The sequence below is a fragment of the Anguilla rostrata genome, chromosome 1, assembly GCF_018555375.3.
Source record: "Anguilla rostrata isolate EN2019 chromosome 1, ASM1855537v3, whole genome shotgun sequence".
Taxonomy (NCBI): domain Eukaryota; kingdom Metazoa; phylum Chordata; class Actinopteri; order Anguilliformes; family Anguillidae; genus Anguilla; species Anguilla rostrata.
The window spans coordinates 2,942,029-2,966,599 of record NC_057933.1 but is presented as its reverse complement, the minus strand read 5'-3'; the positions used below and the strand labels follow the sequence as shown (position 1 = coordinate 2,966,599).

The following is a 24,571-nucleotide window of genomic DNA, read 5'->3' as shown; positions in this document are numbered from 1 at the left end:
CATTCAGGTACCGTTTTCAGTTGACACAACGGAGGCAGTGAGCGATTAAACATCACTAAACCGTGGCTAGTTTCGTTCAGGAGGCAGGAGGAGTCTGCAATGCAGTGAAGCTAAGATTTAATAAGTGCCCTTTTCATGAAGCTCAGCACACGCCCTGTCTCAGAAAAGGCAACAGTGGCGTTACTGTACAGGACGAGCCGGACTGGGAGGGACTGTTGCGGAAACACAGGAAGCTCCGAGTCAGGAATAAAGGATGGTGGGAGGGGCAAAGGTCAGGTTTTTGTAGGAAACAAACAGATCTGCTAAATTTAGAACCTCCCAAAAAATGAATAACAGCCGATCCTCCTCAGAGGAGATGGAGAAAAGGGTTTGAATGCCGTCCGCAGGAAATGGGAAACATTATTAAATGAACTAGGGAGAGGGCTTGCATCCAATCAGCTGCTCTCCTTCAAAGGGGGAATAAGAGGAAGAGAAGGGAGTGAAGGAAAGAGAAGAAAAGAATGAGGGGGAAAGGGAGGGAAAAGGAAAGAAAGAGGGGGAGAGAGAGAGAGAGAGAGAAAAGTTAGGTTTGAATACTCTGTCGATACTCACTCTGGTCTTTCCATGAGGTCTGAGCCTCCGAGATCACAGTGCTGAGGACTAGTTGTTTGGCGTGTCCTACAATTTTGACGTCCATTGATTTTTTAAAAATCGTGTGAGGGCATGTTGTGTGGTACTTCTCCCACGAATGTTGTCCCCTGAAAAAGAGCCTTGCGGGACCCCCAGCCTCCTTCACCACTGGTGGCAGAAAACGTGCTTGTGCTGCAGTGCAGTGGCACTTGCCAGGATGGTAGTATACAGAAGGGGGGGGGCGATAATTGCCAAATTTATTCATTTATCTAATTACATTTGTGGTGTGTGGGAGTCATTAAAAAAAACAGAATTTGATTAGCTTTTCACCAGCGCTGTATATGCAAATACTGTAGAGTAGGGATCATAAAATCGGGGTCCTTGAGGGCAGGTGGGAGTCAGGTGTTGAGAGTCTGGCCAATCACTGTTGCTAATTGCCCAGCTAATTGTAATTAGTAATTGAGTAATTGTATTCAGAACATTATTAAAGTGGTGCTGATGCATCCTTCATGGTGTTTTCTCTTGGTTAAATGAACCATTTGAACTTGATTAGAACAACAGGAAATATTCTCTCAATGTTTCAGGAATGTTTTCTTCATAAATATTATCTCGTAAACCAATGGGAATCTAACCTGGAATGTCGGAATGTTGACCGTCATTCCTGAAACGTTTCCTATTATGCTGGGGTTACCTCAGACCGTGGGGTATTCTGGGTTTTTTTTGTTTTTTTTTTGGTCTCCGGGCAGAGTGATGCAGAGGCAGGGAACTGCATGGGCAGCAGCATCGCTGCGGTTATTTATGAAGTGCTGCTTTCCAAAATCCTTGTACTGGAACCACAAATTATGGTCTTACCCCCATTCCGATCACGTTAAAATTCCTCTTTACGGCCTGCCGAGGGGCTCCTGCTTTCCCACGCCGTGTCGTAATTCACCGCTCACTGTTCTCCGCCGTTCATTTCGAGAGGCATTAAACGGCGTTTCCTCATAATACACTACACTACACTACAGGCATTTAGCAGACGCTCTTATCCAGAGCGACTTACACAACTTTTTACATAGCATTTTTACATTGTATCCATTTATACAGCTGGATATATACTGAAGCAATGCAGGTTAAGTACCTTGCTCAAGGGTACAACGGCAGTGTCCTACCCGGGAATCGAACCTGCGACCTTTCGGTTACAAGCCCAGTTCCTTACCCACTGCGCTACACTCCATCCGAGCGTGATGACGTTAACGTGATGACGTTAGTCTATTTCACATCGAGCGAGTAGCAGGTCCCGTTAACGCTGGTCTGGCAATGCGCTCCCCCCTCAACCAAGCACAGCACTTAAAGCTCTCAGGCACGTTTAAAACCTTTTACATCATATGCATTTATTCAGAATGTTATGGCAAAAAACAAGCGGTCCAATAGTCATGTTCATATGTACAAAAAACATAGTGTATATCTACCTGGTAACATGAATTGTAAATGTACACTTAAATATTTACATATCTCAGCATACACTTGCAGGTGATATGATGCACACTTATAAATAATGCATTTTCTGTTATTTTTTTTTTTTTTTAATAGTCTGACATTTTCACATCCATCCTTATTTTCTACAGAAATTCAGCTGGGAATCTTAGAGGTTCATTCCTGCATTGGTCCAAGTGTTTAGAGAAGAATCCCCCTAAGACTCATGTTTGGTCATAAATAATGAGGTTAAATTCTCAAAATCAAAACCTGGAATGGAACATCCAGCTGACACTCCTGGCTTCGAGGAGATACTCCCTCGCATGGAAATGTCGAGCACAATAAAAGCTGATCCTTACACGCATTGCACACGGTTTTCACTGCTAGCACCAAGAACCTCTAACGATCGGCCCAGAGAAATTTGTGCTTTTTTATGTGAGCTAACCTGACATCAAGCTTTCGAGTCAACACTTTTTTAAAAGTCTACCATAGGTAGAAAGGCAACAGGTTTAGTTCTTCATTACTAGTGATGGGAAAAGGAAGATGTATGAACCCCACAATTAGCTGGACATGTCAATCACTGACTTACACTAACCGATCTGATGATTTTGAGCCGCGTAATAATCCAGTCCTCAATTCAACGATGAAGTAATTGACAGCTCTTTGACAGCTGAAGCCCTGGAACCTCTCTCTGCAACAGATGCCCGAAACAGGGGGTGGTGGATTTTCACGAACACATATGCAGAGAGCTTTTTTTTGTCTACTGCCTTATACAGGAAGTGTACTGGACAAACGGGCGAGCAGGGCTCTCCTTCCTTCCCTCCCTCCCTCCCTCCCTCCCTCCCTCCGTAGCTCAGGCTTTATTAGGCTTTGACCCAAGAAAACTTGCCCTCTTTCGGTCTCCGTAAGAACAGCGTGTACTCTGACCGGCCTCAGGCTGTTGACTGTTCCCTCGCCAGTCAGCGTTTGGTGAGTGACAACGGCACATGGGGTCACGAGCACTGTTTAAAAACGACGGGGAGCGTGGAGAGCCGTCAGTTCTAGAGCCAAAAAAAAAACCACTTTGTCATTTTGGGGAGTGCAGGCCGTTTTGCTGATGCGTACGTTTTTTTTGCATGCCTGCGCTCGGACAATTGTTGGAGAGCTCGAGCCCCTTTTTGTTCTCAGTGTAAACTCCGTCAGCGTTTAGCCTCCAGGCCTGTTTGAGCATGCTCAGGTGACCCCATGGTGATGGGCTGGGAGATTTCTCTGAGCGCAGAAAAGCCTGAAATTAATTCAAAGGTTAAAATAAAAACAGAAACAAAAAGGCAGACCTCACACCAGCCCCGGACCCCTGGCCTAGAGGTGGTTTTGGTTCACGGAGTTGTCAAACAGACACGAGTGTGTATACGACCAGAGGCTTTAGTCAAGAATGCAGCAGTGGCTTACTCTGTTTAACAAGGTGCCAGTTAAGGTCATGCTATCCCACTGATTCTGAAGCAGTTGACTTGGTTTCATGTGGCCAAACCGGATCGGCTATGCCACTGTGGTCAGGGCTGTTTGCAGACACTACTGCGGTTACTCAAAGCATGTCTGAGTCTTCTCAGAGTACACATCTTGGCCTGTGCTTTTAGAAGTAAGTTTGAAATTTGTTTTCCTTCAGTTCAAAGGTGCCTTGGCTTGGTTTTCTGAAAGCAATGCCAACATTTTGCCTTCACAAATGGAAGTCGTTCAGTGTCTACAATCATTTCAAGCATTATACGCATTTCAATAGTCCGTACGCACTTCAGTTTGTATGTTCTCGTCAGTCTTTCTCTACACTCCAATGTTTATGTGAATTTTGAAGACACTGGAAGTGCCAAGCTAAATAGAAGGCTAATTGATAAGTGTCTCACCCTGGGATCGAAAATGAGCAGAGGTGCCCAGGAATCCAAAGGCTTTATTGCAACTACATGCGTTTTATCTTCCTCTGTGCGAACACTAGGACAGTGGGGTTGAGGATAAGGGCCAACGACTATCTATAAATACTCTTCTGGCTGGGAAAATATTTTCGTTCTCTCTCTTGCAAGCCCTCCAAGAAAAAGGGTCTGTCTGACTGTGATCCAAAAGGGAAATTGAAGATCCTAATTTTATTTTATTTTATTTATTTTTTATTTTTTTTTTTAAAGAGTCATTTTGGAATAAACTTTAGAGGAGAGTGGCTGGAATGTGCCGGTTTCTGAGGTCTGTTCGGCCCCAGCTGTTGTTTGCTTGAGCTGGAGCCACGAGAGCTGACCCCAAGGAGAATAGACCTCAGTTTCCCTGAGATGAGCGTTCCGTGCTGGACTGCTCTCTCTCTCCTCAACATCTCCCTCACGCTGTCACCGTCCAGCTCCAGAACAACAAACACGCCAGCTCGCGGATCTTCTTATAGTGCATCTGGCCGACTCCAAGACTGCTCTCCTGTTATGGAAGAGAGTCTTCACAAACCACCCAAAGTGAACAAGCTAGCATGTGTTCGGCGATGTAAACCTATCGTATTGTTGTTTTGCTGTTGTTGGTCATTTCTTTTGTTCCAGAAGTCAGTGATTGACAACACAGTGTAACCAACCGTCATAGCCTCCATGAAACCTCAATTTACCATGGCAAGGGTTTGATTTCAGGCTACTTTTAACAATGCTGATGTAATTTTAATATATCTGTCATCGATCAATCTGTCCTTGATTGCCTCTTCATTGAACCTTAAAAAGTTGTATCATCCTTTCACAAAGTATTAATTGAGATGTTCATCTCATACTAATCTGCAGTATGTACCCAACAATTTTGGCAGTTTTATGAAGGAAAAAAATGAACTAATGGTTCAGAAATAGATAGTGTAACAATATAACCTTATCTCGTGCAATTTCATAATCTGTAAAGTATAAAAATACAACAATGAATATATATTCTTTCTGAATGTACAAGTAGGACAGCTGTTATTGCACAAATTAGAATTTGCTTTGGTTTTCAGGTGTTCAGATGTATATGTTTTTTTAAAACTATTCTGTCCCAAGATTTGTGACTAAAAACAAAGGCCACATGGTTGAATGTCTTAAAAATATAGGTCCTAGATATCTCCATGTCTTTCTTGCACACAAACGAGGATGGAAACCATTCTACAACATGGTAAGCAAGCCATCCCCCAACTTCAGTAAGCATTAAGTATTGCAAGTCCAAACATAACTTTGATTCAAGCTTACAAAAAAACAACAATGACAACAATAAAAAAGGCTGGGTCTTCTTTGAGAACATCAGAGAATGTCGACCGCATGATTTTCAGACTTGAAAGCAATGTGCCACAGTCTGAAAAAAACACAAACACAGTCTGGAGAAAAAAAAACAGAAACTTCTAAGGCACCTTCCCTAATTTCCACCAATCCAACCGTAGATCCAGGGACACCCAAGGTGGTCTCAGAGCTTCTCCATGTTGTGGACCATTAAAGTCCGCTGAATTTATGTGTTATGCATGGTGTTCCTGTGTGACGGTTCACAACTCCAAATGAAATACTGAAATCCCCTGTAGACCTCAAGGGAAAGACATCGCAAGTATGCTGTTCTTGATACCATATGCCATGGATGCAACACCACGTGGGGTTAAAGTCTGGGTGAAATTCAGAGAGACCATCAGCCGCTGGAACTAAGATGGTTTGCCATCTCGGGGCCACCCAACTGCTGTAACCCTGTTTGCCTGCAGGGGGCAGGAGGGAGCAGGAAGTCGGGAGGTCAACGCTCTGGATGATGCCCGCATCATGATATCTCAATGACTCTGACGAGTACCTCCCCCCCCTGCTGATGAATGTTGTGGTCAGAGAGCACCAGGGGTCAAAGGTCAGGGGGTCGGGGGGTGGTTAGTAGTAGTGGACCCGCCCGATGGTGCCCGTGCCCGAGCCCAGGATGTCGGGCTGGCCGTTCCTCCAGATCTCCCGGATGATCCTCTCCCGCTCCTCCAGCCTCTGGGCCCGCTCCAGCTCCTCGGCGGACGTGAAGACGTTGACGCCCAGCGCGCCGTCCGACTGGCTGTGGTTGCCCACGGGAACCTCGGTGACGGGGCTGACGGGCGCCTCCGCCTCGTCCTCTTCCTCCTCCTCGTCCTCCTCGCTGAAGTCCTCCTCCTCCTCGTCGCCGAAGCTCTTGAGCCGCTTCTTCTCGGGCGGGGCCGAGGCGGCGGCGGCGGCGGTGGCGGTGCGGGGCTTGCAGGAGATGCGGATCACCAGCAGGCAGAGGGTCAGCACCAGGCCGAAGCACACCCCGATCACAAAGTACAGCCCGAAGCTCTCGGGGTTCGCTGCGCGGGGGGAACGTGGGTGATTAGAAGAAGCACCGACTGTCTCTGCACCACTCGCTCTCTTCAAACCATTCTGCACTTCTCAGGTCCTCTTGAGGTGTGCACCTCTAAAATCCTTAAGATCTACAGAGGGCCTTTAAAGCATTCTGCATTTCTGAGGTTCTCTTGAGGTGTGCACCTCTAAGGTCCTTAAAATACTACTGAAGACCTTAAACCCTTCAGCACTTCTGAGGTCCTTAAAACCTCCTGTGGACCTTAATCACATTTACATAATAATAATTCAACAGTAACATTAAACTATCTGTGGAGCATCTTCCATACGCAGAGATATCATGATGCGGGCATCAGAAGTGCTTCACCGCATTTCTCAGATACACTTTCCCAGCTTTGTAGCTTCCACAGATTTATTATTATTTTTTAAAAATATAATTAGTTTCAACAGCTGGATATTTACTAGAGCGGTTCAGGTTGAGCGCATTGCCCATGGGTGCACTGGGTCCCTGCTTGGAAGCGCTCCAACTCTGAAAGTCCAGCGGGCCTTAAACAGGATGGATTTTAATGGCGCTCACCTTTGATGTGAGCGTAGGCAGCGATGCTGTTGCTCAGGAGGGCCATGTCTTTCCGCTTAACGTCCATGTCTGTCTCACGCTCTCACACCTGCGTGGGACAAAAACGAGCCTGAAATTAGCACTGAAATGGACGCAGGTAAATGTCTGTAATTAAGACACAGAAACGGTCACAGTTGGAGGCTTGTGGAGCCGCGGCGCGGCGCTAGCCTTCCTCAATGTCCGAGAACAGGAAGGATCACATGATGCCCTGCTCTGCTGTAAATGCCTCACTCACACTAATGAAGCGGGTAGACACACACACACACACGCACACGTGTGCTTCCGACGGTTTGTCTGCAGGGCGTATGTCACATTTTAACCGTCCCATAAAGTTGAAGTCACACTTTTAAACTGGCGTGTACGCCACTCTTCTGCACGCGCTCTGTTAAACGTTCCCTCTCTCTCTCCCTCTCTCTCTGTCCTCTCAGATCCTCCAGCCAGAGAACAGAAAGACCAGTGTGTGACTCTGAGTGGGCCAGAGAGCAGCCCGTTAGCGCTGTTAGCGCACGACATTCTCTCAGTGTGCACAGTTTGTACTGTGCCGCGGGTGTCTTTCGTCAAATGGGGGTTGGGGTTGGGGGTGGGGGGAGGTTTGTGCCCCCCCCCCCCCCCCACACACCCATTGGGAACCTCTGGAACAGTGGAAAAGACCTAGGGACGAGGCTCCGCCCATTGTTTGTATGTCTGTTTGCCCTGTGGCTGAGGGCCACCAGGGACATGTCAATCAACTCGTCCCGGTGAAACCCCCCCCCCCCCCTCGGCTGCGGTCTCTTCCTGGTGCTTTGTCTTTTTGCAGCTTATTGTGCGTCTTGTGTGTTTTGGGGTTTTTTTTTTACTCCTTTCTTTTTTTGCTGCAGTGGCCTGGCCGTGACTCCAATCCCCGCTTGCCACCCCCCCTTCCGTCCGAACTTGCAGCAGAGTCTGTCAGTTCCCACGGAAACACCGCAGCGCCACGTCTAACAGGGGGGAGGGGGGAGGGGGTGGGTAGGTTGACGTTAGCTGGGAAATTGAAGGGGTTTACAGGCTGTGCATGAACCTGATGAGAGACTGATGTGGATGGAAATGAGGAAATGAGGGTGTGAGAGAGAAAATTAGAGGCTGAGAGAAATGGAGAGACGGAGACAGACAGACAGACAGGGAGAGAAAATGGGATCAAAGGGGCTCCATCAGAGTCCATTTAACACCAAACAGTTTGCTGTGTGGCCTGGAGCTGCGGTTTAAGGCTTTAGTTTGAGTCGATCTTTGATCTAAACTTTGCCCTGCTTCTCAGCTTCGTTTTAAAAGGCAAAACCTGTTTTTAATCTAATCTGGGGGTACTGGCCCCCCTCAGGTCATGTGATACAGCTGGTGTTGCTGTACTTCCTGTGTAAGCCCCTACCCCCCCCCCTTCCCCACTCCTTCCCCCTGGTCGTATAAGGCTTCCTGCTGACTCAGAACTTTCTCACCTGCCTCTATTGTTCCCCGGCAATTGTGACATCATCACATGGGACAGAGGCCAGTGGAGGGAAAACCTGCCAATGGCGAGGAAGTGAGAGCTGACCTTTGACCTCACACAAAAGGGTGCCAGAAAAGAAACCTTATCACAATTCATTCACTGACTGACAAGTAGGTGAATTTAATTATATTTTTTACTCTTTGGACATTTATCAGACGCTCTTATCCGAAGCAGAGTACATAGTTTACATTCTTTTAACGTGCAGTCTGCTTAGACCGCTGGATATTTACTGAAGCTGTTGAGGATAAGTACCTTTCTCAAGGGTGCATAGGCATTGCCTCACCTTGGAGTTGCCAGCTCAGTTCCCTATTATGCTGTACTGCTGCCCATAGTTTATAATAATTTATAATGCGTTACGTACTCTGTGGCAGGGTGACAAGGATTCAGAGTAAAACACTATTCAGCTTTAAAGTCTATCGCTGATTATGGTCAATGGTCGTTCCCCTAGTTGTAAATCACTAAAACAAAAAGTCCCGAGCATGCTATTTTAAAATGTTGAAATAGTAGTGCTCACCACAAATAACAGAGGGTAGCAGTTCAGTCCCGGGTCATGGCGTGATTGGAGGTGTGGATGGAGAGCTTCTCTCTTTCTCTCGGTCCTTCTTTCTTTTGTGTTTTTTCTGTTCGCCTCTGTGGATCGTTCCGTCCTCAGCTCATTTGGCCGCTCTAATCTGAGAGCAAACACACACACGCACACACACACACACACACACACACGTCAGACCGTGTTAAGCCCAAATTCACTGATGCAACAGCAGTGCACACAAACGGTTGGACAACTCCACTGCCGAACGGGCCAGGAAACACTGTGAATGGTGCAGGTCTGACCAAACGGCAGTTTAACAAACCCGTAACAATCCTTTCATACTGAATTAATTTCCCATGAAACTTCTGATACACACACAAAGGGTTCTGTTCTTGACATCAAATGATATATGTACTTGTTCCCCCTTGAGTTAATTTGACTACAGTCTTCTACATTTCAGACATCTGCGAAAACAATATTAGCTTTTGGCTAGATGTCACTGTAGTCATTGCTATGCTAGAGTGGATTTACTGCCAAGATATCATCTATGGTTCAGAGCTGGTGCCTTTCATAATTATACAGAAGTCAGCTTCTGTTAAGAAATGTGGAAACAGATTGAAATATCTTGGACAAAGTTGAGTCAGTAAGGTCTTTTCACCTGACTGCAATAAGGGACATTTCTCTGTGTGTTGGATTCATTGCACCACTGAATAAAGTTATCCAAACAAGTATAAAAAAAAAGACAAAATGTGAAAATATTGGGAAATTCATTGCAAAATATAACTTCAGTCACTGCGTGCGAGATACAAAGCCTCATTCTGTTCTATAAGTATTTGGAATCAAGGCTGATGAAATGAATACCATGAGTGGATTACAAAATGCAAAATCTAAGATCACATATATTTATATTCAGTCTGTTCAGTCCTAATGCTCAAGAGATAGAGCTCAAGAGTCAGTCCATATGTCACGCAGCCTATATGTGTGTGTGTGTGTGTTATTTGTGCGTGTGTGTGTGCGTGCATTGAGAGAAATGCCGAACACGCTTCAGAGAGTAGAGTGGCGGGAGTGTAGTTAATGCTGCTAACTCGTTCTGCGGATGGAAAAAGCCATTTAAAAAAGCAGCCAGCTTCAGCTGGCTTAGCAGAGCTCTCTCTCTCTCTCTCTCTCTCTCTCTCTCTCTCGCGTTTCCCCAACACAGATTTTGATCTGGCTGACTCCTGGCAGACCCTGTGTACTTTGTGTCGGGTTCGTCATGCCAGCCTCGCAGCGGTCGCCATGGCAGCCGCTCGCCACCCCGCCGCCGCCTGCCGCTCACCCGCCCGCCCCCCCCCCCCCCCCCCCCCCCCCCCCCCCCGCCCCGCTGCGGGGGGACTGGCGGGAGGTGGTGATGAGCTTTTGTTTGGGTCCAGACGGCGAGACTCGAACAACAACGTCCTGTTGCACTTCCTTCCCTTTCAGTTAGCCCGGTGTTTGAACAAGGGAACATGAGCGGCATCCCATTAAATAAACTCCTGCTCTCTCTGTCTGTCTGTCTGTCTCTCTATTTCTCTGTATCTTTTTCTCCATTTCTCTGCATCTCTGTCTCTCACTCCCCCTCTCTCATTCCCTATCTCTGTCTCTTCCTCTCCCCCAATCTCAGTCTGTCTCTCTTTCCCTCTCTCTCCCTCTCTCTCGCCTGCTCTCTCCCTCTCCATCTTTGTCTCTCTTTCTCTCTTTGTTTCTGTCTCCATCTTTCACGCCCTCAGTCTATCTCACTCCCATCTCTTTTTCTCCATCTCTAGCCCCCGTTGTCTTTTTTTCTCTCTGCTGTTGAATGCGTTCACGGTGCCGTATTTCTGGGTTCAGAGTTCGAATGCGCGTGAGAGAGGGCTCTGTTGCGGTCCGAGAGTTATCTGTCGCAGACCGACGGAGGTCGGCGGTGGTCTGAGAGAGCTCTGGCGTTGGCCAAGGCTGCCTGATTTAATGTCAAACCAACCGTTTGAGTGCTTTTCCGTCTCCAGGCCACACCGGAGCCAGAGCTGGTGACTCAGGCTGATTCAGCCTTTTCAGAGCTCAGGCCCCTGTAACTGCAGGAAAATGGTGCCTCGTGCCTAATTGGATGCCTGGTTTGTTTGTTTTTTTTGTCTTTTTAAAGAGGGTTTGATTAGCAGCACTCCCACTGTCCAGCTTCCTCTCTAATGGTTTCGTCTGCCTTTATACACCCCGTTTTATGAGACTTTGTAATACTGATACTGTCTGCCTACATTTCCTCAGGGGTAATACAATTGGATGTGACATCATCTTATTGGCAGAAACTGAAAGAAGCTAGGTAATAACCAATAGAACAAAGCTGAAGGTAGTGGTGATTGGTTGATACTTACTAGGTCCCTACAGGGTATCCTGAAGTATATCCACCAATCAACCATCAGCATTTGTTTGTTGCCACCCCCCTTTCTGATTGGTGGAGCTCCCTCCGCTCTTGGTGGTGGTTTGGAGTAGGTGCAGAGAGAGAGCTGTGTTTGCTCTGGGCTTAATTAGACTGGGATGTTTAGAGATCAGAATGGTTCTTTGTTTCCCTCAGTCTAGCATGCAACCTGGAAGAACAAATTACTATAAACAAGGGGGGGAAAAAAAACTCTCGAGGTCATCGGAAAGTTATTACCCTTAGGAAAGATGGAAATCTAACCCTGAAGCTTTGGTAAAGCGGCTCCAATATCACCAGCCCCACACACAGTCACACGCACGCACAGACAGACACATACACACGCCTCCGGCATGTGACAGGATGGCGTCTGTCGTTCCCTGAAAATAAATCTCCCAGCATCCTCTCTTGTTCAGTGAGCTTGGCTTCCTTCTCTGAGCCTCTGTCCTCAGATCGCCCTGTTAATAAGCTGACATCCTTCCCCCCCGCCCGAGTTCCTGGGACTGGGAGTTCGGACCCACCGGCAGTTTGAGAGGAGGGTCACAAGGCGAGAGACATTCGGACAAACTGATTGTGTGTCATTGACTTTTCTGGTGACGTTCATGCCACCGTTAACTGCACTTAAGTTTGTATGGTTGTAAATGCAGCTGGTATGATATGTTGCAAAAAATCTGAACATAAGTCATTATCAGTTGAACATGTGTCGGGTTCACAGCGTATGGAGTGGCTGAAAGTCAATGTATTTGCTTGTTAAGCCAGGTTTGAGAATCACCGCCTTGGTCAACAGGGACTGAAGAATAACTGGTCACCCCTGAGTTCACAATAATGGCAGTGGGTCTAGAGAAGAAGCTAGCCAAGATTTCAGTATAAATATACCCATGGCCCTTTGTGTTGAGTAGAGGTTGTTTGACTTCTCTCCTCTCTCTGAGGAACGGTCTTTTCAATGAAGCCACCCCCAAGGCACTTTTTAAAATAAGACTGATTGTAAGCGGAGAAAGACTGAAAAAATCATTCCCTAAAAGGTTAAAAAGGCAATGAAGATGAACTACTGGGAGTAAGTGGGAGAGATGTCATATTTATTATGGTGCATATGTTTGAGCCATTATGCTACATTATGATGTCTCTAAATGTCAGTGGCTGGCCTGTGAGGTGTGTTTTTTGAGAGGGGGAAAGGGGAGGGGGCCCTGTGAGTGTACAGTGTCTGTTTGTGTCTTTGGTTTCCTGAGGGTGATTGTGAGGATGAGGAAGGAATACATTTAGGCTGATTGGAGATATGGGGGTAGGTGGCCCTTTTCAAAAGGAAAAAATATAAACAAAACAAAACCGGAAGCTGATGTGGGCCCAAAGAAACGTCGGTCAAATAGAGGAGTCGCTTCGCTGGGACCCGAAATCTTGACGTGTGCCGGGGATGGGAGCCAACACTAACAGCGCTGTCGTGTAATTAGGCCCCGGGCCCTGAGAGGGGATTCCATTTCAGGACTCCCCAGTGAAACAGTCAAATAAATAGTTTTGGTTTTGTGTGCTAAGCCGAAATGTGGGGAGTGATGGGAGGCGGGGGTGGGCGGGGGGGGGGGGTGGGGGTCGAATCGCCACGGCGGGACTATCGTGTGATATTCCTGACGTCCGCTTGCAGCGCACCACAATAGAATTTCCTTCCCTTTGACTCATCCCGGCTGGACCCCCCCCCCCCCCCAAGATCGCGAGATATAAACCCACTACGGCCTTCTTTTGCCATAAAAGAGCGAAGGATGTGGAGACGTTGACTTCACCGCCGAGGTTTGGGCGTATTCCCTTTCCCAAATGAGAACATAAGAGTACATAATGAGGAGACCAGACCGTTCAGTCCATCTCTATACGAGCATAATGCACGAATGAAGAGGACAGATCAGCCCATATGGAACATAAGAATACATAATGAGGAGAACAGGCCATTCAGCCCATCTAGAACATAAGAACATAAGAATGCTTAAGAAGGAGAACAGGCCATTCAGCACATCTAGAACATAAGAACATAAGAATGCTTAATGAGGAGAACAGGCCGTTGAGCCCATCTAGAACATAAGAACATAAGAATGCTTAAGGAGGAGAACAGGCCATTCAGCCCATCTAGAACATAAGAATACATAATGAGGAGGACAGACCACTGAGCCCATCTAGAACACAAGAACATAAGAATGCAGCATGTGAAGAATTGTTCATTCAGCCCATCTAGAACATAAGGGTACTAATGTGGAAAATGGGTCATTCAGGGTCACTGTTTATCTACAAAGTGAAGAGTATTGAGCACTAAGTCATACTTGGACTTCAACACCCTGAGAGACTACTGCAGGACCTGATTAGCTGTTCCAGGTTTTCACCACTTTTGGGTAAATAAAGTCTTTCTCATATCTTTGTTGAATTGCTATCCACATAATTACACAATTTAACCCTTACGATAGATTGGCGACCTGTGTATTCTGGGTGTATTCTGGCTTCTCATTGAATGCCTTCTGGGGTAAGTTCAAGCCGCCCCCCTTCTGCAACCCTGACCAGGAATAAGCAGGTTAGAAAATGGATAACTTCACCTTTGTTCTACTGACAAAACTCAGTCTTTTGAATTTCACTTTGTTAATCCTTGTTATGAATTCAAATAGAGCTTAACACAGTCACTGAGTTGACCGGGTTAAATATTGCTCACAGGGGTGTTTACTGATTACTTACCGAGTGAACTATTTGTGTCTCATGGTAACCAAGTACCAACCTGTAATTGGTGCCTTATTCATGAAAACATCACATACCAGTCAATGGAACAAAATGTTTTTTTTGGCTAAAATACGGCAACAGCCCCAGCAAATGTGGGACCTTCTTTTTTTTACGGCCGACGCTGTGGTGAAAGCGTGGAATGAAGGATTGGTTTTGAAAGCCGCCGATGGTGAAGGACTCATCCTCCGCAGAGCGGCAGGGTCTGATCTCCAGGGTACGAATAGCCAACAGAAGCCTGTTTTTTTTACGAGAGCGCAGAAACGTGCCAGCACCCGAAGGCGTTTCGTAAACAGTTTTCACCGCCATGACTCGCTCTCGCTTATTGTACAAGACGACCGGAGTAACACCCGATGAGTGGGATTTCTGTGAGGAGCTGGCTGTAATTAAAGTCTCTGAATTACTGGGGAAAGCAGAGCAGAAGGAACACGCGGACGCACTCACGCACACACGGAGAACCGGTAGAACCTTGCTCTCTCCATGTTGGAGTGTTTCAGAAATAGAGAGCCAGAAAAAAAAAAAAAATCGAGGGATATTTTTGATACCTTGGATTCTTCAGTGGCCACAAAAATTCCAGGCACAGCCTAAGGGCCTTTGGAGGGTGGACTAGCATGAGCCTGCTTCACGTTTAGCAAAAAATGCAAATTTTAATTACATTTCATCGTTCTTTTTTTTTTTTAAAAAACACCTAAACGATCCCACATGTCAGGAGCTGGCAGGTTGAGAACAGACGCAGAGGTACGCTCACTTTTCTTCTGGAAACAAAGGAACATTATTGCACTCTTCAACTCTGTCCTGAAAAAAATATACTTTAATATTTTAAGTAGAAAAGCACTTTTATTCCATGCAGAGAGGTCTCAGTTACAGAATATATTTACCAAGAGAGACAGGCACCGATTCATTGCTCTTACTGTGACTCCAGAGAATGGTTCTGTGTCTGTGTGTGTGTGTGTGTTAGACTAGTTGTGAAAGGTTGCCAGTTTCAGACCTCTCCAAAAATAGAGGAAAACAGCAAGCTTAAGTGCTGTTCTGTTTCAGCCATCACGCGCAGCCTCTCGCTCTGGAGAAACATTGAGTTTTATGTCCCTGAATAACTGCTTCAAGGTGCCCGCATAAAGCAAGAGCAATTAATCAGTTTCACAATCTGCGTGAAAACCGATGTGTGTGGATATTAACGCTGAGTGCTTGCAAGGTCTAGGACATAAAAACACGGGCCCTTGTTATTACCTTTAACTGTGGTCACAAATAACGAATTAAAGAGACCACGTGCAATGGTGTTTTACATTCACAGTGCTCATTAAGCCATTAAGATGAAGACATACGCTTACTTTTTCCAGCTGTTACGAATGTAAATGATACCATTTCCTTTCGATGTAAAGCGTGTCATGAAGGACACCGCAGAGACGCGAGCTGGAGGTCTAACGCGCCGTGTCCATTCCGTAGTGGGTATTCACTCCAAATTTCGCCTCTGAAGGGCAGGCTTCTGCACAGATAGAGACTCAACCGCGCACAGGGGAAGAGAAATCACCAAAAAGAGCGAGCCCCCTTCTCCACAGGGCGCAGTGCTCAGTGTTAATCTACTGCGAACAGAGTGGATACGTCACTGTATTCCTGCCTTTCGCCCAATGCATGCTGGGAAAGGCTCCAGCACCCCCCGCGACCCTGCTCAGGATAAGCGGGTGTAGATAATGGATGGATGGATGGATGGGGAGTGGACACGAGACTGTGCGGGATCAAATCAGAGGAAAATGTGCTTGTTTGGATCTGAGCTAATTGGCACTGAATGTCTCGATGCACGTGCTGTTATGCGGGGCAAGCCTTTGACAATCAAATCTTGAATCTAGTAGTTTACAGCAGGTGATTATTTTATCTTAACCATAATTATTTAAAAAATATTTCAGAAAGAAAAACTTGAAGTAGCTGCAGCAGGCCCATGCCCTTGTGAAAGGCTGTGTGTGTGTGTGTGTGTGTGTGTGTGTGTGTTTAGCAGATGTTATGTTGTAAAGGCCAGCGCATGATCCCCGTGGTTAACTGGGCAAAGCCCTCCCAGATCCACCCTGACCATCGACTCGTAGCGGGACCTGAACCGAGACAAACGGACGGTGGAACTTTGGGGGGTTTTTTTTTTTTCCCACGAAAACCACCGAGGTGCTGGTAGTGATTTTCCACCCGATATAGCGAGACGCATAACTCCTTAAGAAGTCGGGCCGTTCGCACCGCCGCTGCTGTGTGGGGTTTGGCCTGCGTCTGTGGAAGTGCTCAGGGTTCACATATGGAGAAGGGATCTACGCTTCCCTGCCATTTTTTTTTTTACCGGAGCTTGGCGAGGTACGGACTCTGTTTTCAGAAAAACAGGGCCTCTTGTTGTTGCTCTTCATATTGGGGCCTTGGAGTTCGGAATGGGGGCTGAGGGTTTGTTTTGATACACGTTGGCCTGTGCCAGTTACCCAGAGGAGTTATATATTTTGTGGACAAGAGCGAATCTTGTCGGACAACCATCAGCTCCTTGACCCCCCCCAGAGATGGGTGGGTCCAACCCCGGGGGAAGGGTGGAGCCCGCCGCAGAAATGGGTGTGGCCAACTCCAGGGAACGATGGAAGCTGTATTGTTTGGGCACTCCTTGACAACTGAAATTTGACCCAACGCCCGGCTTCACCTTTTATTGAAGCGGCTTCCCCCTCTCATGTAAAGCACTTTGAGATTGTGAGATAAAGGGTATAATGTAAATACCTTCCTTTGTTCTCATGACATGATCACAGTAGTCCAGACAAAGGCTAACTTAGAGTCTGCATAGATGGTAATGAATGGTAGTAAAAAGTGATTTCTGCAATACTCCCTACCACTTTACAGTGTACACATGATGGGATCAAAGGTGCAGTATAAATGCAATCCCTTGTGGACTCGTTCTCTTTCACACGCACCCAAGCTGTGTCGGGTTTGATCTAAATGGTAAATGGACTGCATTTATATAGCGCTTTTATCCGAAGCGCTTTACAATTGATGCCTCTTATTCGCCAGAGCAGTTAGGGGTTAGGTGTCTTGCTCAAGGACACTTCGACATGCCCAGGGCGGGGTTTGAACCGGCAACCCTTCGACTGCTAGACAAACGCTCTTACCTCCTAGCTATGTCGCCCCGATCTGGCCGCACTGCTTTTCCTCCCGAGGACGTTCACAGGTCACCCACAGCCTATCGGGCCTGAACGGTGGCCACAGAGCCCGCGATTGGAGCTGGCTTTTCAGGGGACTGTAGAGGACGCTGGTGCAGCAGCTCATTCAGCAAGTCTTGCTGCCAGTCCATCACAGCCTGTTTTTTTTTGTTTTTTTTTTTTGTTTTGTTTTTTCAGTTCAGACCTTTGTTTACTTTGCCGTCTCTCGGTAACAAATGTTCCATATTAATGAGCGTTCATTTCCTGAGACGTGCTCGGTCTGATGCTTGCGCAAAAAGATTAAGATAATTAAAATGTGTTGAACTGCATTTTTTCTGAGTCCACTGTAAACTCTACACTCCTAGTTTAATAACCGGTTTGTGTGAGTTGATGTGGTTTGTTCACCTTTCTTTTTGTGTGGATTTTACCATCTGCAAAGCAAACTGCACCTCGGTAATTGTGATCGTAGTTTACGTACAGCTGCATTTCTGGGATTTTATATCAAGATATATTTTAGTGTATACTTGCCCTTCTCTGCTTAAAAAGGTTTGAAACATTCAGAACAAAATGTATATTCTTACTGGAAAAAAAGGAGATATTCGCACCGTGTATGTATCCAGCAACCGTGTTTTAGCCCTGGTGAAGCGGCCCGACCCTTGCCTGGGACAGCAGGTCTCTGAAGTAATGATGTTATGGAGTAAAAAAACAGGGCCTGCTGGGTAAATCTGCTGTGAAAACGCTGCTGTGAAGCACCGCTGAGAAGGTCTGCTGTGAAGGACTGCTGTGAAGGACTGGTGTCTAAAGGGTGAAGCAGGGAGGCTCTGTGGAGGTGGAAGGCTAACTGAAGTAGCCGGGGCATGTCTGTGACAGGAGCAGTGAACCAGAGTTAGATCTATAGCTGCCAGGGGTCTGGGGACGTGGGCCAGGCTGGCGGGGGGGGGGGGGGGGGGAAAGGGGGCTATGGGGGTGGGGGGCGGGGTGTAGGGGGGGGGTGGGTTAATGGGTCCAGATGTGGAGCCCTGGGCCAGACACGGGCCTCCCTCCTACGTGAAATTTCGGGGAGTGGGAAAGGGTCGCGCTTTATCTCCACTTCTGCCCCAGCTGTCACCCCTTGTACTTTCCATCCCGTCGTTTAACCTGGTGGAATTAGGAGGAATTAAGCACTGCCCTTCCTTCACCCCTCACCCTTCACCCTGCACCCGACCCCAACCCCGCACCCCTCCCCCGAAATAACACTGCCTTTCCTTTACCCTGCACCCTCAACCTCAGCACCCCTCCCCCAAAATAACACTGCCTTTCCTTCCCACCAACTCAGCACCCCCCGAATAACATGCTCCTCACTGCACCCTACCTCACACCTCCCCAAAATAACACTGCCTTTCCTTCACCCTGCACCCTGAACCTCAGCCCCCCTCCCCCAAAATAACACTGTCCTTCTGTACATAAGCCCATTTGAAGAACAAGAGTTAAGAGAAGCAAAAAATGGGGCGAACTCCAAAAAACTCCCACAAGACTGTTTATTAGTCCCTGGTATCCCTGAGATGCTGGAGATCACGAGGTACACCAATAAGGTCAATTTGGAACTTCAAAGTTAGTGTTGAATACCGCCTTTGGACTGTTCATGTGGGGTCAATTACAACATTGAAGTGTGAGCTTATGTTATAGGAAATGGGGCTTTTTCTTCCTGCAGTGGAGTAACTGAGGTAGGGAAAGGAACGCAAGGGCGCGACCAGAGGTGTCTAAGCTGGGATTCAAACCCGCAACCTCAAACCCGCTAACCTCAGTGTTCAGCGTCACGTGCGCCACAAGGCCACGCAGGACCGCAGACTGCCACAAATGCACCGAACAGCAACCTGTTATTTTAAAGCAAGCCTCATCCCATAATTACACGGTTACCCAGGAAACCTATGCTTTGCCCAGCTCTTGGGTTCATGCGCACACAGAGTTCTCGTTGTTACTCTACCCATGTGATTCAGTGCTGGAACAAAACGGCCTCTTATTGGCCGCAGCTGGCCCCACCCAGACCATCCCAAGATCCCCGCACCATGGTAACTGTAACCCCTAGATGATCCCAAAACTAGGCTGCAGAAGTATTGCACGAGCTCATTGGTGGACTGCTACAGGTGCATAGTCACAATTCACCCTCTTACATCGCTCACACGGGACTCTGATTACCGTATGACACAAAACACGTGTGTCCCCCCTACCCATGGGACGGGGTGAGAGAATGTTTAACTGTGTGCCGCAACGGTTTCTAACGACCTTCGGAATCTCGTGCCGAATTCCCGGCCCCAGTACGGCAAAGTAGCTGTCGAAGGTCACGTGACATTTAGCCTCCAGGTGACCCAGCTTGTTAGCATTAGCCCAACTGGACTCCATCTCCCCGAGGCGCAGTGAAGTGACTCATTGAGCAGGTTCCTGTCACGCCGTCCCGCTGGGATTGCAGAAATGCCGGAGAATGACTTCGCCTCACTTTGTTTACCGTTCTGGTCAAGCTGTGGTCGGGGAATTCAGCCCGTCGGCTGGGCCGAGAAGCGTTTCGGACGCTGACTTATATCATCTCCCGTTTGTGGAGACCTTGGCGTCGGACTCGTGACACAGCCCTGCTTTTTTCAGGAGCGAAAGAAACACCGCCATTGTTCTCCGGGACTCGCGGACAAGAAAGCAAAACAAGGCGGGCATTGAGCCTTGTGCGTTTGTGTCCAGAAGATTACCACACTTCCTCGGCCCGGCCCATCAGCTCAAGAGTTGACACCGCTGGCCTCGGCCCGTCGGGTGTTTGCCTTCGACCGCGTCCCCGTGTTTTCCCTCCCGCTCCCTCCGGCGTTTTTGACGGAATTAAAGAAGTCCCACGCTGGAGTGCCCTTGGAGGCAGGTGGTGGAGGCGAAGGCAAACTGCACCATGTTTAACCGTGACAAACTTCCCAGAAGGCTCCAGGGAAGCAGAGTATCTGGACAGGAAGGACACTGTCCGCCCCCCCCCCCCCTCCCCCTAGACAACCAGATAACATAACAAAAGCCAGGGCCGGGGGTCTGGCAGATCACTTTGGACCGGGAGCTTGAAAAAGCCGTTTGATGTCGCTTGTCAGTGCTGCTCAAATGATTACTGCTGGGACCCGTGCCTGGGTCCTTCACAGTTCTGTCCAAACAGCTCTGTTTGCTGTGGGGAATAAATGATGCACTGGCAAATTTAATACTTTTTTTCTTTCTTTCTTTTTTTCTTTTTAACAGAGCAGCTTCTGACATTAGGAGTGTCTCCCAAAGGTGATGTCACGCTTGGCCTTCAACAACAAAGCGCAGCTGATCTCAGTAAAACCTTGGACTCTTTGCCACTTATTTTCTAACAAACAGACTCACTGTGTTACTGTGAAGGATGCTGCGTAACACCCACATAACACTGTCATAAGCACCACACGAACATTCATAAGCACTGTATCATCTGACATTAGGCGGAGTCTGCTGTGTAACCATCTGCTGTGTCAAATATGGCTTTATCATGATACTGTATAGCAAAGGATTGTGGCAGTATCATTCATAACGGTGCATAACATGGCATAATGGTGGCAGAACACACTACAATACTTAGCAGAAGTGTTTATGGTGATGACGATGATGTGTTTTTCTTGTGTCGGTTTTTTTCCCTCTTCTGATCCCCATTAATTTCTTATGTTCAACTTTACAGTTTTGTGATGAGGTGTTGTAATAATTGTATGCCTTGTTTAATCTTCCATAGAGCCTTTTGAGGTTCTTTTATGCCCATTTTTATATGAATGAACTGAGATTGTACAACATTGTACTGCCCACATCCATACCTAAATGTATCCTGCATTTCAGGCAATAATAATCAATCACAGAGTACAACAGCCCTTTACAAAGGTCATCAACAAGCCACTATTATCTTTTCACGAATTCAGACTTTTACAATGGAATTCTTGTACAAATACTCTGAAGTGTGGGAGTTGTGCAATTTGTAACTTGCACTGTGGTTGGATGGGGGGGTGGGGGGAGGTTAGTGACCCCTGCCCTGCCAGTCCCACAGAATGTTCTGATAGCCAGCATTCTGCCAGATAACAGCATCTTAAACACACTGCTTGGAGACTTTGGCTTGTGGGGAGTGTGTGTGTGTGTGTGTGTGTGGGGGGGGTGCTGACCAGTGTGTCAGCCCCCATGAGATAACATTCCTGCCGTTAACGCGATCTAGTCAGAACACAGAACCCATCGGAGAACGCGTCAGTGCTGATCGTCTGTGTGTGGAAGATCAATGCGTCTGCACAGTACAGACACAGTGACCAGCACTCTTTGAATGCTAAATGGATGCTTCCTGTCACTGCCCTCCTGTCTCCTGTGTCATGTGACTTACGTGGATTGGCGTGATGCAGGACTCTATGCTAACCCTTTTTTTTTAATAAGGAGCACGTGTGCCTAAGTTGAAAAAATTTAGGAGCACACTAATGCCTCTCAATTAGTAGATGTGCTCCTAAATTACTTTTCCATTTAGCGCACATCAACAGGAACAAGTTTTCCTAAAATGGGAGCACTGCGTAGCCCTGCGATTGGCTTCACACATGGCTCTGAAAAAAAAAGGGGTTGGCTTCACTGACTTTAATATAAAGAAGTAAATATGCTAGCGTAAATGGCAAGCTAATGTTTGAGGTTTCCACCCACTCCACTCACCAAGGTGATTTGGTGGGTAAACACTAACCCATGTTTGTAATCGCAAGTCAAAGTTAATGATTGAATTCGGGCCCGAGTGTTAATTCAGTCACTTGTAAACTCATTATTTGGCTCGGCAGCTCAGCGTGGCATTGAGCGTGCTCTGCCAGTGCGTTTGCAGTGACTTATCTCCGTCTGAGTTCAGTGAACTCTGTGTGTTTGAAAAGCTCTCGCGCTGTGAGCCCTGCAGCCTGGGCCTGCTTGATTAGGGAGTCCATGCAGATAGATGTGTGTGTGTGTATGTGGGCACGTGTGTGCATGTGTGTTCTGTGTGTGTGTGGGCATGTGTCTGCGCGTGTGTGTGTGTGTGCACGTGTGTGTGTGTGGGCATATGTCTATGCATGTGTGTGGGCATGTGTCTATGCGTGTGTGTGTGTGTGTAGGAGGTCTGCGGGTGTACAGTTATAGGTACCGGTATAGACACCCCTATGTGTTAATGAACTGGGACCTGCACGTTTCCAAAGCGTGACAGGTATGAACCCCATCCCCACCCCACCCCCCCTCCTCTCCCCTCCCTGACATTTACAGCCTTGCAATCGTGGCAGCTCTGCCTTGGTGCAAAAGTTTAAAAAAAAAAAAAAAAAAAAAAGGTTTTTATTGCAGCAAAGTGTCAACCGATTTATCACTAGCAGACCTCAGCGTACAGCTGTGGGAGAGAGGGAGAGAGAGCGGGAAAGAGAGAGGGGGTGAGAGATGGAGAGAGGAAGAAGGAGAGAAAAAGAGAGAGAGAAGAGAGAGAGAGAGAACATGCCTTGGTGTGTTTCAGCACTTTCTGCCCCTTCCCCTCCCAGGGCAGCCCGGGGGGGGGGGAACTGTTAAACTGCCGGCTTTTGCACAGCATGTAGGAAACGGCATAATGCACAGGGTTCTCCCCAAAAAACGCTCACTCACTCCTCAGGGTGGGGGAGCAGGGGGCTGGGTCTGCAGAAAGCTGACTGAACCCGCTGTTTAAATTTCGCACCTCATTCTGCACCCACATCTCCCCCCCTTCTGCCCACCCCCCTACGAGAAACATTTGAACGACGGCAGGCGATCGACCCGTCTGCAGCACCCCTGGCACGATTCGCCGGGCGGTTAGGTGAACTTTCCGGTTTGTTTTCCTCACCGAAAGCTAAAACTATCCATAGCTCTGGACTGGAAAAAGGTGAGAGGGTCCAGACTTTTATGGCCCCTCTCCTACCAAAAGACTGTCTGTAAAATGCAACACATCCTCGAGCCTGGGGCCATCTTCATTTTCAAAAAAAAACAATTTTGGACCTTAAAAAACTGGATGGGAGCAGGTATAACCTGGAAAAGATCTGTGGTGTGTGTGTGTGTGTGTGTGTCAGAGTTTTGGGAATTTACAGCGCAGAACAACCACTTCTCAGGAAATGGCCAATACATCTCCTTTCGGACTGCCAGGATCTGCTAGGAAGTGTTTTTGGGAGTACAGCACAGAGGTACTGAGTGCAAAACCTGTCCCGCACGGAGGATGTCATTTACAAGCGTATTTTTAAAAAGCTTCTGTTCTGCAGGCAGTTTCCAAAACCGAAGCGATGATCTGACGTGCAGTCTCACTCTTCATAAACCCCGTTAGGACACCCAGGAAGATGCCACACTCGTACTCGCACGATCGTACACACACACACACACACACACACACACTCGCGGTCGCGCGCGCACTCACCTGAGTCCAGCGGCATCGCAGAGGCATCGGCTGCAGGACAGCGGGGCGTTTGTGTCACCGCTGGTCGCTTCTGTCAGAGAGACACGCAGTCCAGCCCAGGAGCCTGTTCCTCAGGAGTCTCTCCAGGGGACCAATCAAACACTCCTCTGCAGATAAAGAACCGCGCAAGGACTCTCCCCGGAGAGGAAAAACAAAAAGAAAAAATAACAACGATCTTCTCTCTCTTTTCCTGTTTCAGTTGCTTTCAGGGCTCCCTGATGTTTTGAGGAGGGGGTGGGGGGCGGGGGTCCAGAGTGAGCAAAGGTTGTTGTTTGGGGGTGGGGGGGGGTTCCTGTTGCCTGAAGATTCAGGGAGGAAGAGTTCTTCAGGAGAGTCCTTGCAGAGGTGGTAACTTCCTCTTGAGTGAAAGAAACAGAGTAACAGAGTTCTCTCTCTCTTTCTCTTTCTGTTTCTCTCTCTCTCTCCCGGCTTCACTCTGTAAAGCGGCAGGAAAAGCTGTCATACAATCCCTCTCTGAGCGGGGCGGGGGTGGGGGGGTGGGGGGAGGAGGAACAGCCAAAAATGGGCAGGGCTTGGGGAAGGCAGCGGGGGTAGGGAGGGGAGAGGGGAGGGGGGTTGTTCTTCCTCTCTGTCGTTAAGGAAACAGTTAGGAAAGCTAGTTCCAGAACCCATTAACTAAGATTTTCCACACTGAATAAAACATGACAGAAAAAAAACAAAAAAATTAGAGGGAACGAGAGAGAGAAAGAAAGAAAGAATGAGAACATTCATCTGCATGGATTAACCGGGGGTATGGGTGTGGGCTCATCCGGTTCTCAGTAATTAAGAGAGGAAAGGAAAAAAAGAAGGCAGATTTTGGGAGTTTTATTTTTTAAAAGCTTGGACTGGGCTGGAATAAGTCTCTCAAAACAGCCTTTGTGAGGACCGTGTC

General features: G+C 47.6%; 1 protein-coding gene and 1 long non-coding RNA gene across 5 annotated transcripts in view; one reads left to right on the top strand and one right to left on the bottom strand.

Moving 5' to 3' along the window:
* Positions 1–24,571, top strand: part of LOC135262357 (uncharacterized) — a 44,720-nt gene that overhangs the window by 2,589 nt on the left and 17,560 nt on the right. Inside the window, exon 2 of one of the 2 annotated variants that reach the window (XR_010332203.1) lies at positions 11,829–12,375. The exons of the other annotated variant lie outside the window; for it this stretch is intronic. This is a non-coding gene — a long non-coding RNA (uncharacterized LOC135262357). Of the gene's footprint in view, positions 1–11,828; positions 12,376–24,571 lie in introns of those variants that run through there. 2 annotated transcript variants of the gene reach the window in all.
* eva1ba (eva-1 homolog Ba (C. elegans)) lies at positions 1,957–24,115 on the bottom strand. 3 transcript variants are annotated; one of them, XM_064349245.1, is made up of 5 exons: positions 23,641–24,115; positions 11,336–11,548; positions 8,964–9,120; positions 6,916–7,003; positions 1,957–6,346 (listed from the first exon to the last, which is right to left on the bottom strand). In XM_064349245.1, exons 4-5 carry the CDS (start codon positions 6,980–6,982, stop codon positions 5,910–5,912), a joined length of 504 nt encoding a protein of 167 aa, XP_064205315.1. In that variant the 5' UTR covers positions 6,983–7,003; positions 8,964–9,120; positions 11,336–11,548; positions 23,641–24,115; the 3' UTR covers positions 1,957–5,909. The 3 variants fall into 3 exon arrangements, with proteins under 3 accessions (XP_064205315.1, XP_064205232.1, XP_064205371.1); XM_064349162.1 differs by lacking the exon at positions 11,336–11,548; XM_064349301.1 differs by lacking the exons at positions 8,964–9,120; positions 11,336–11,548.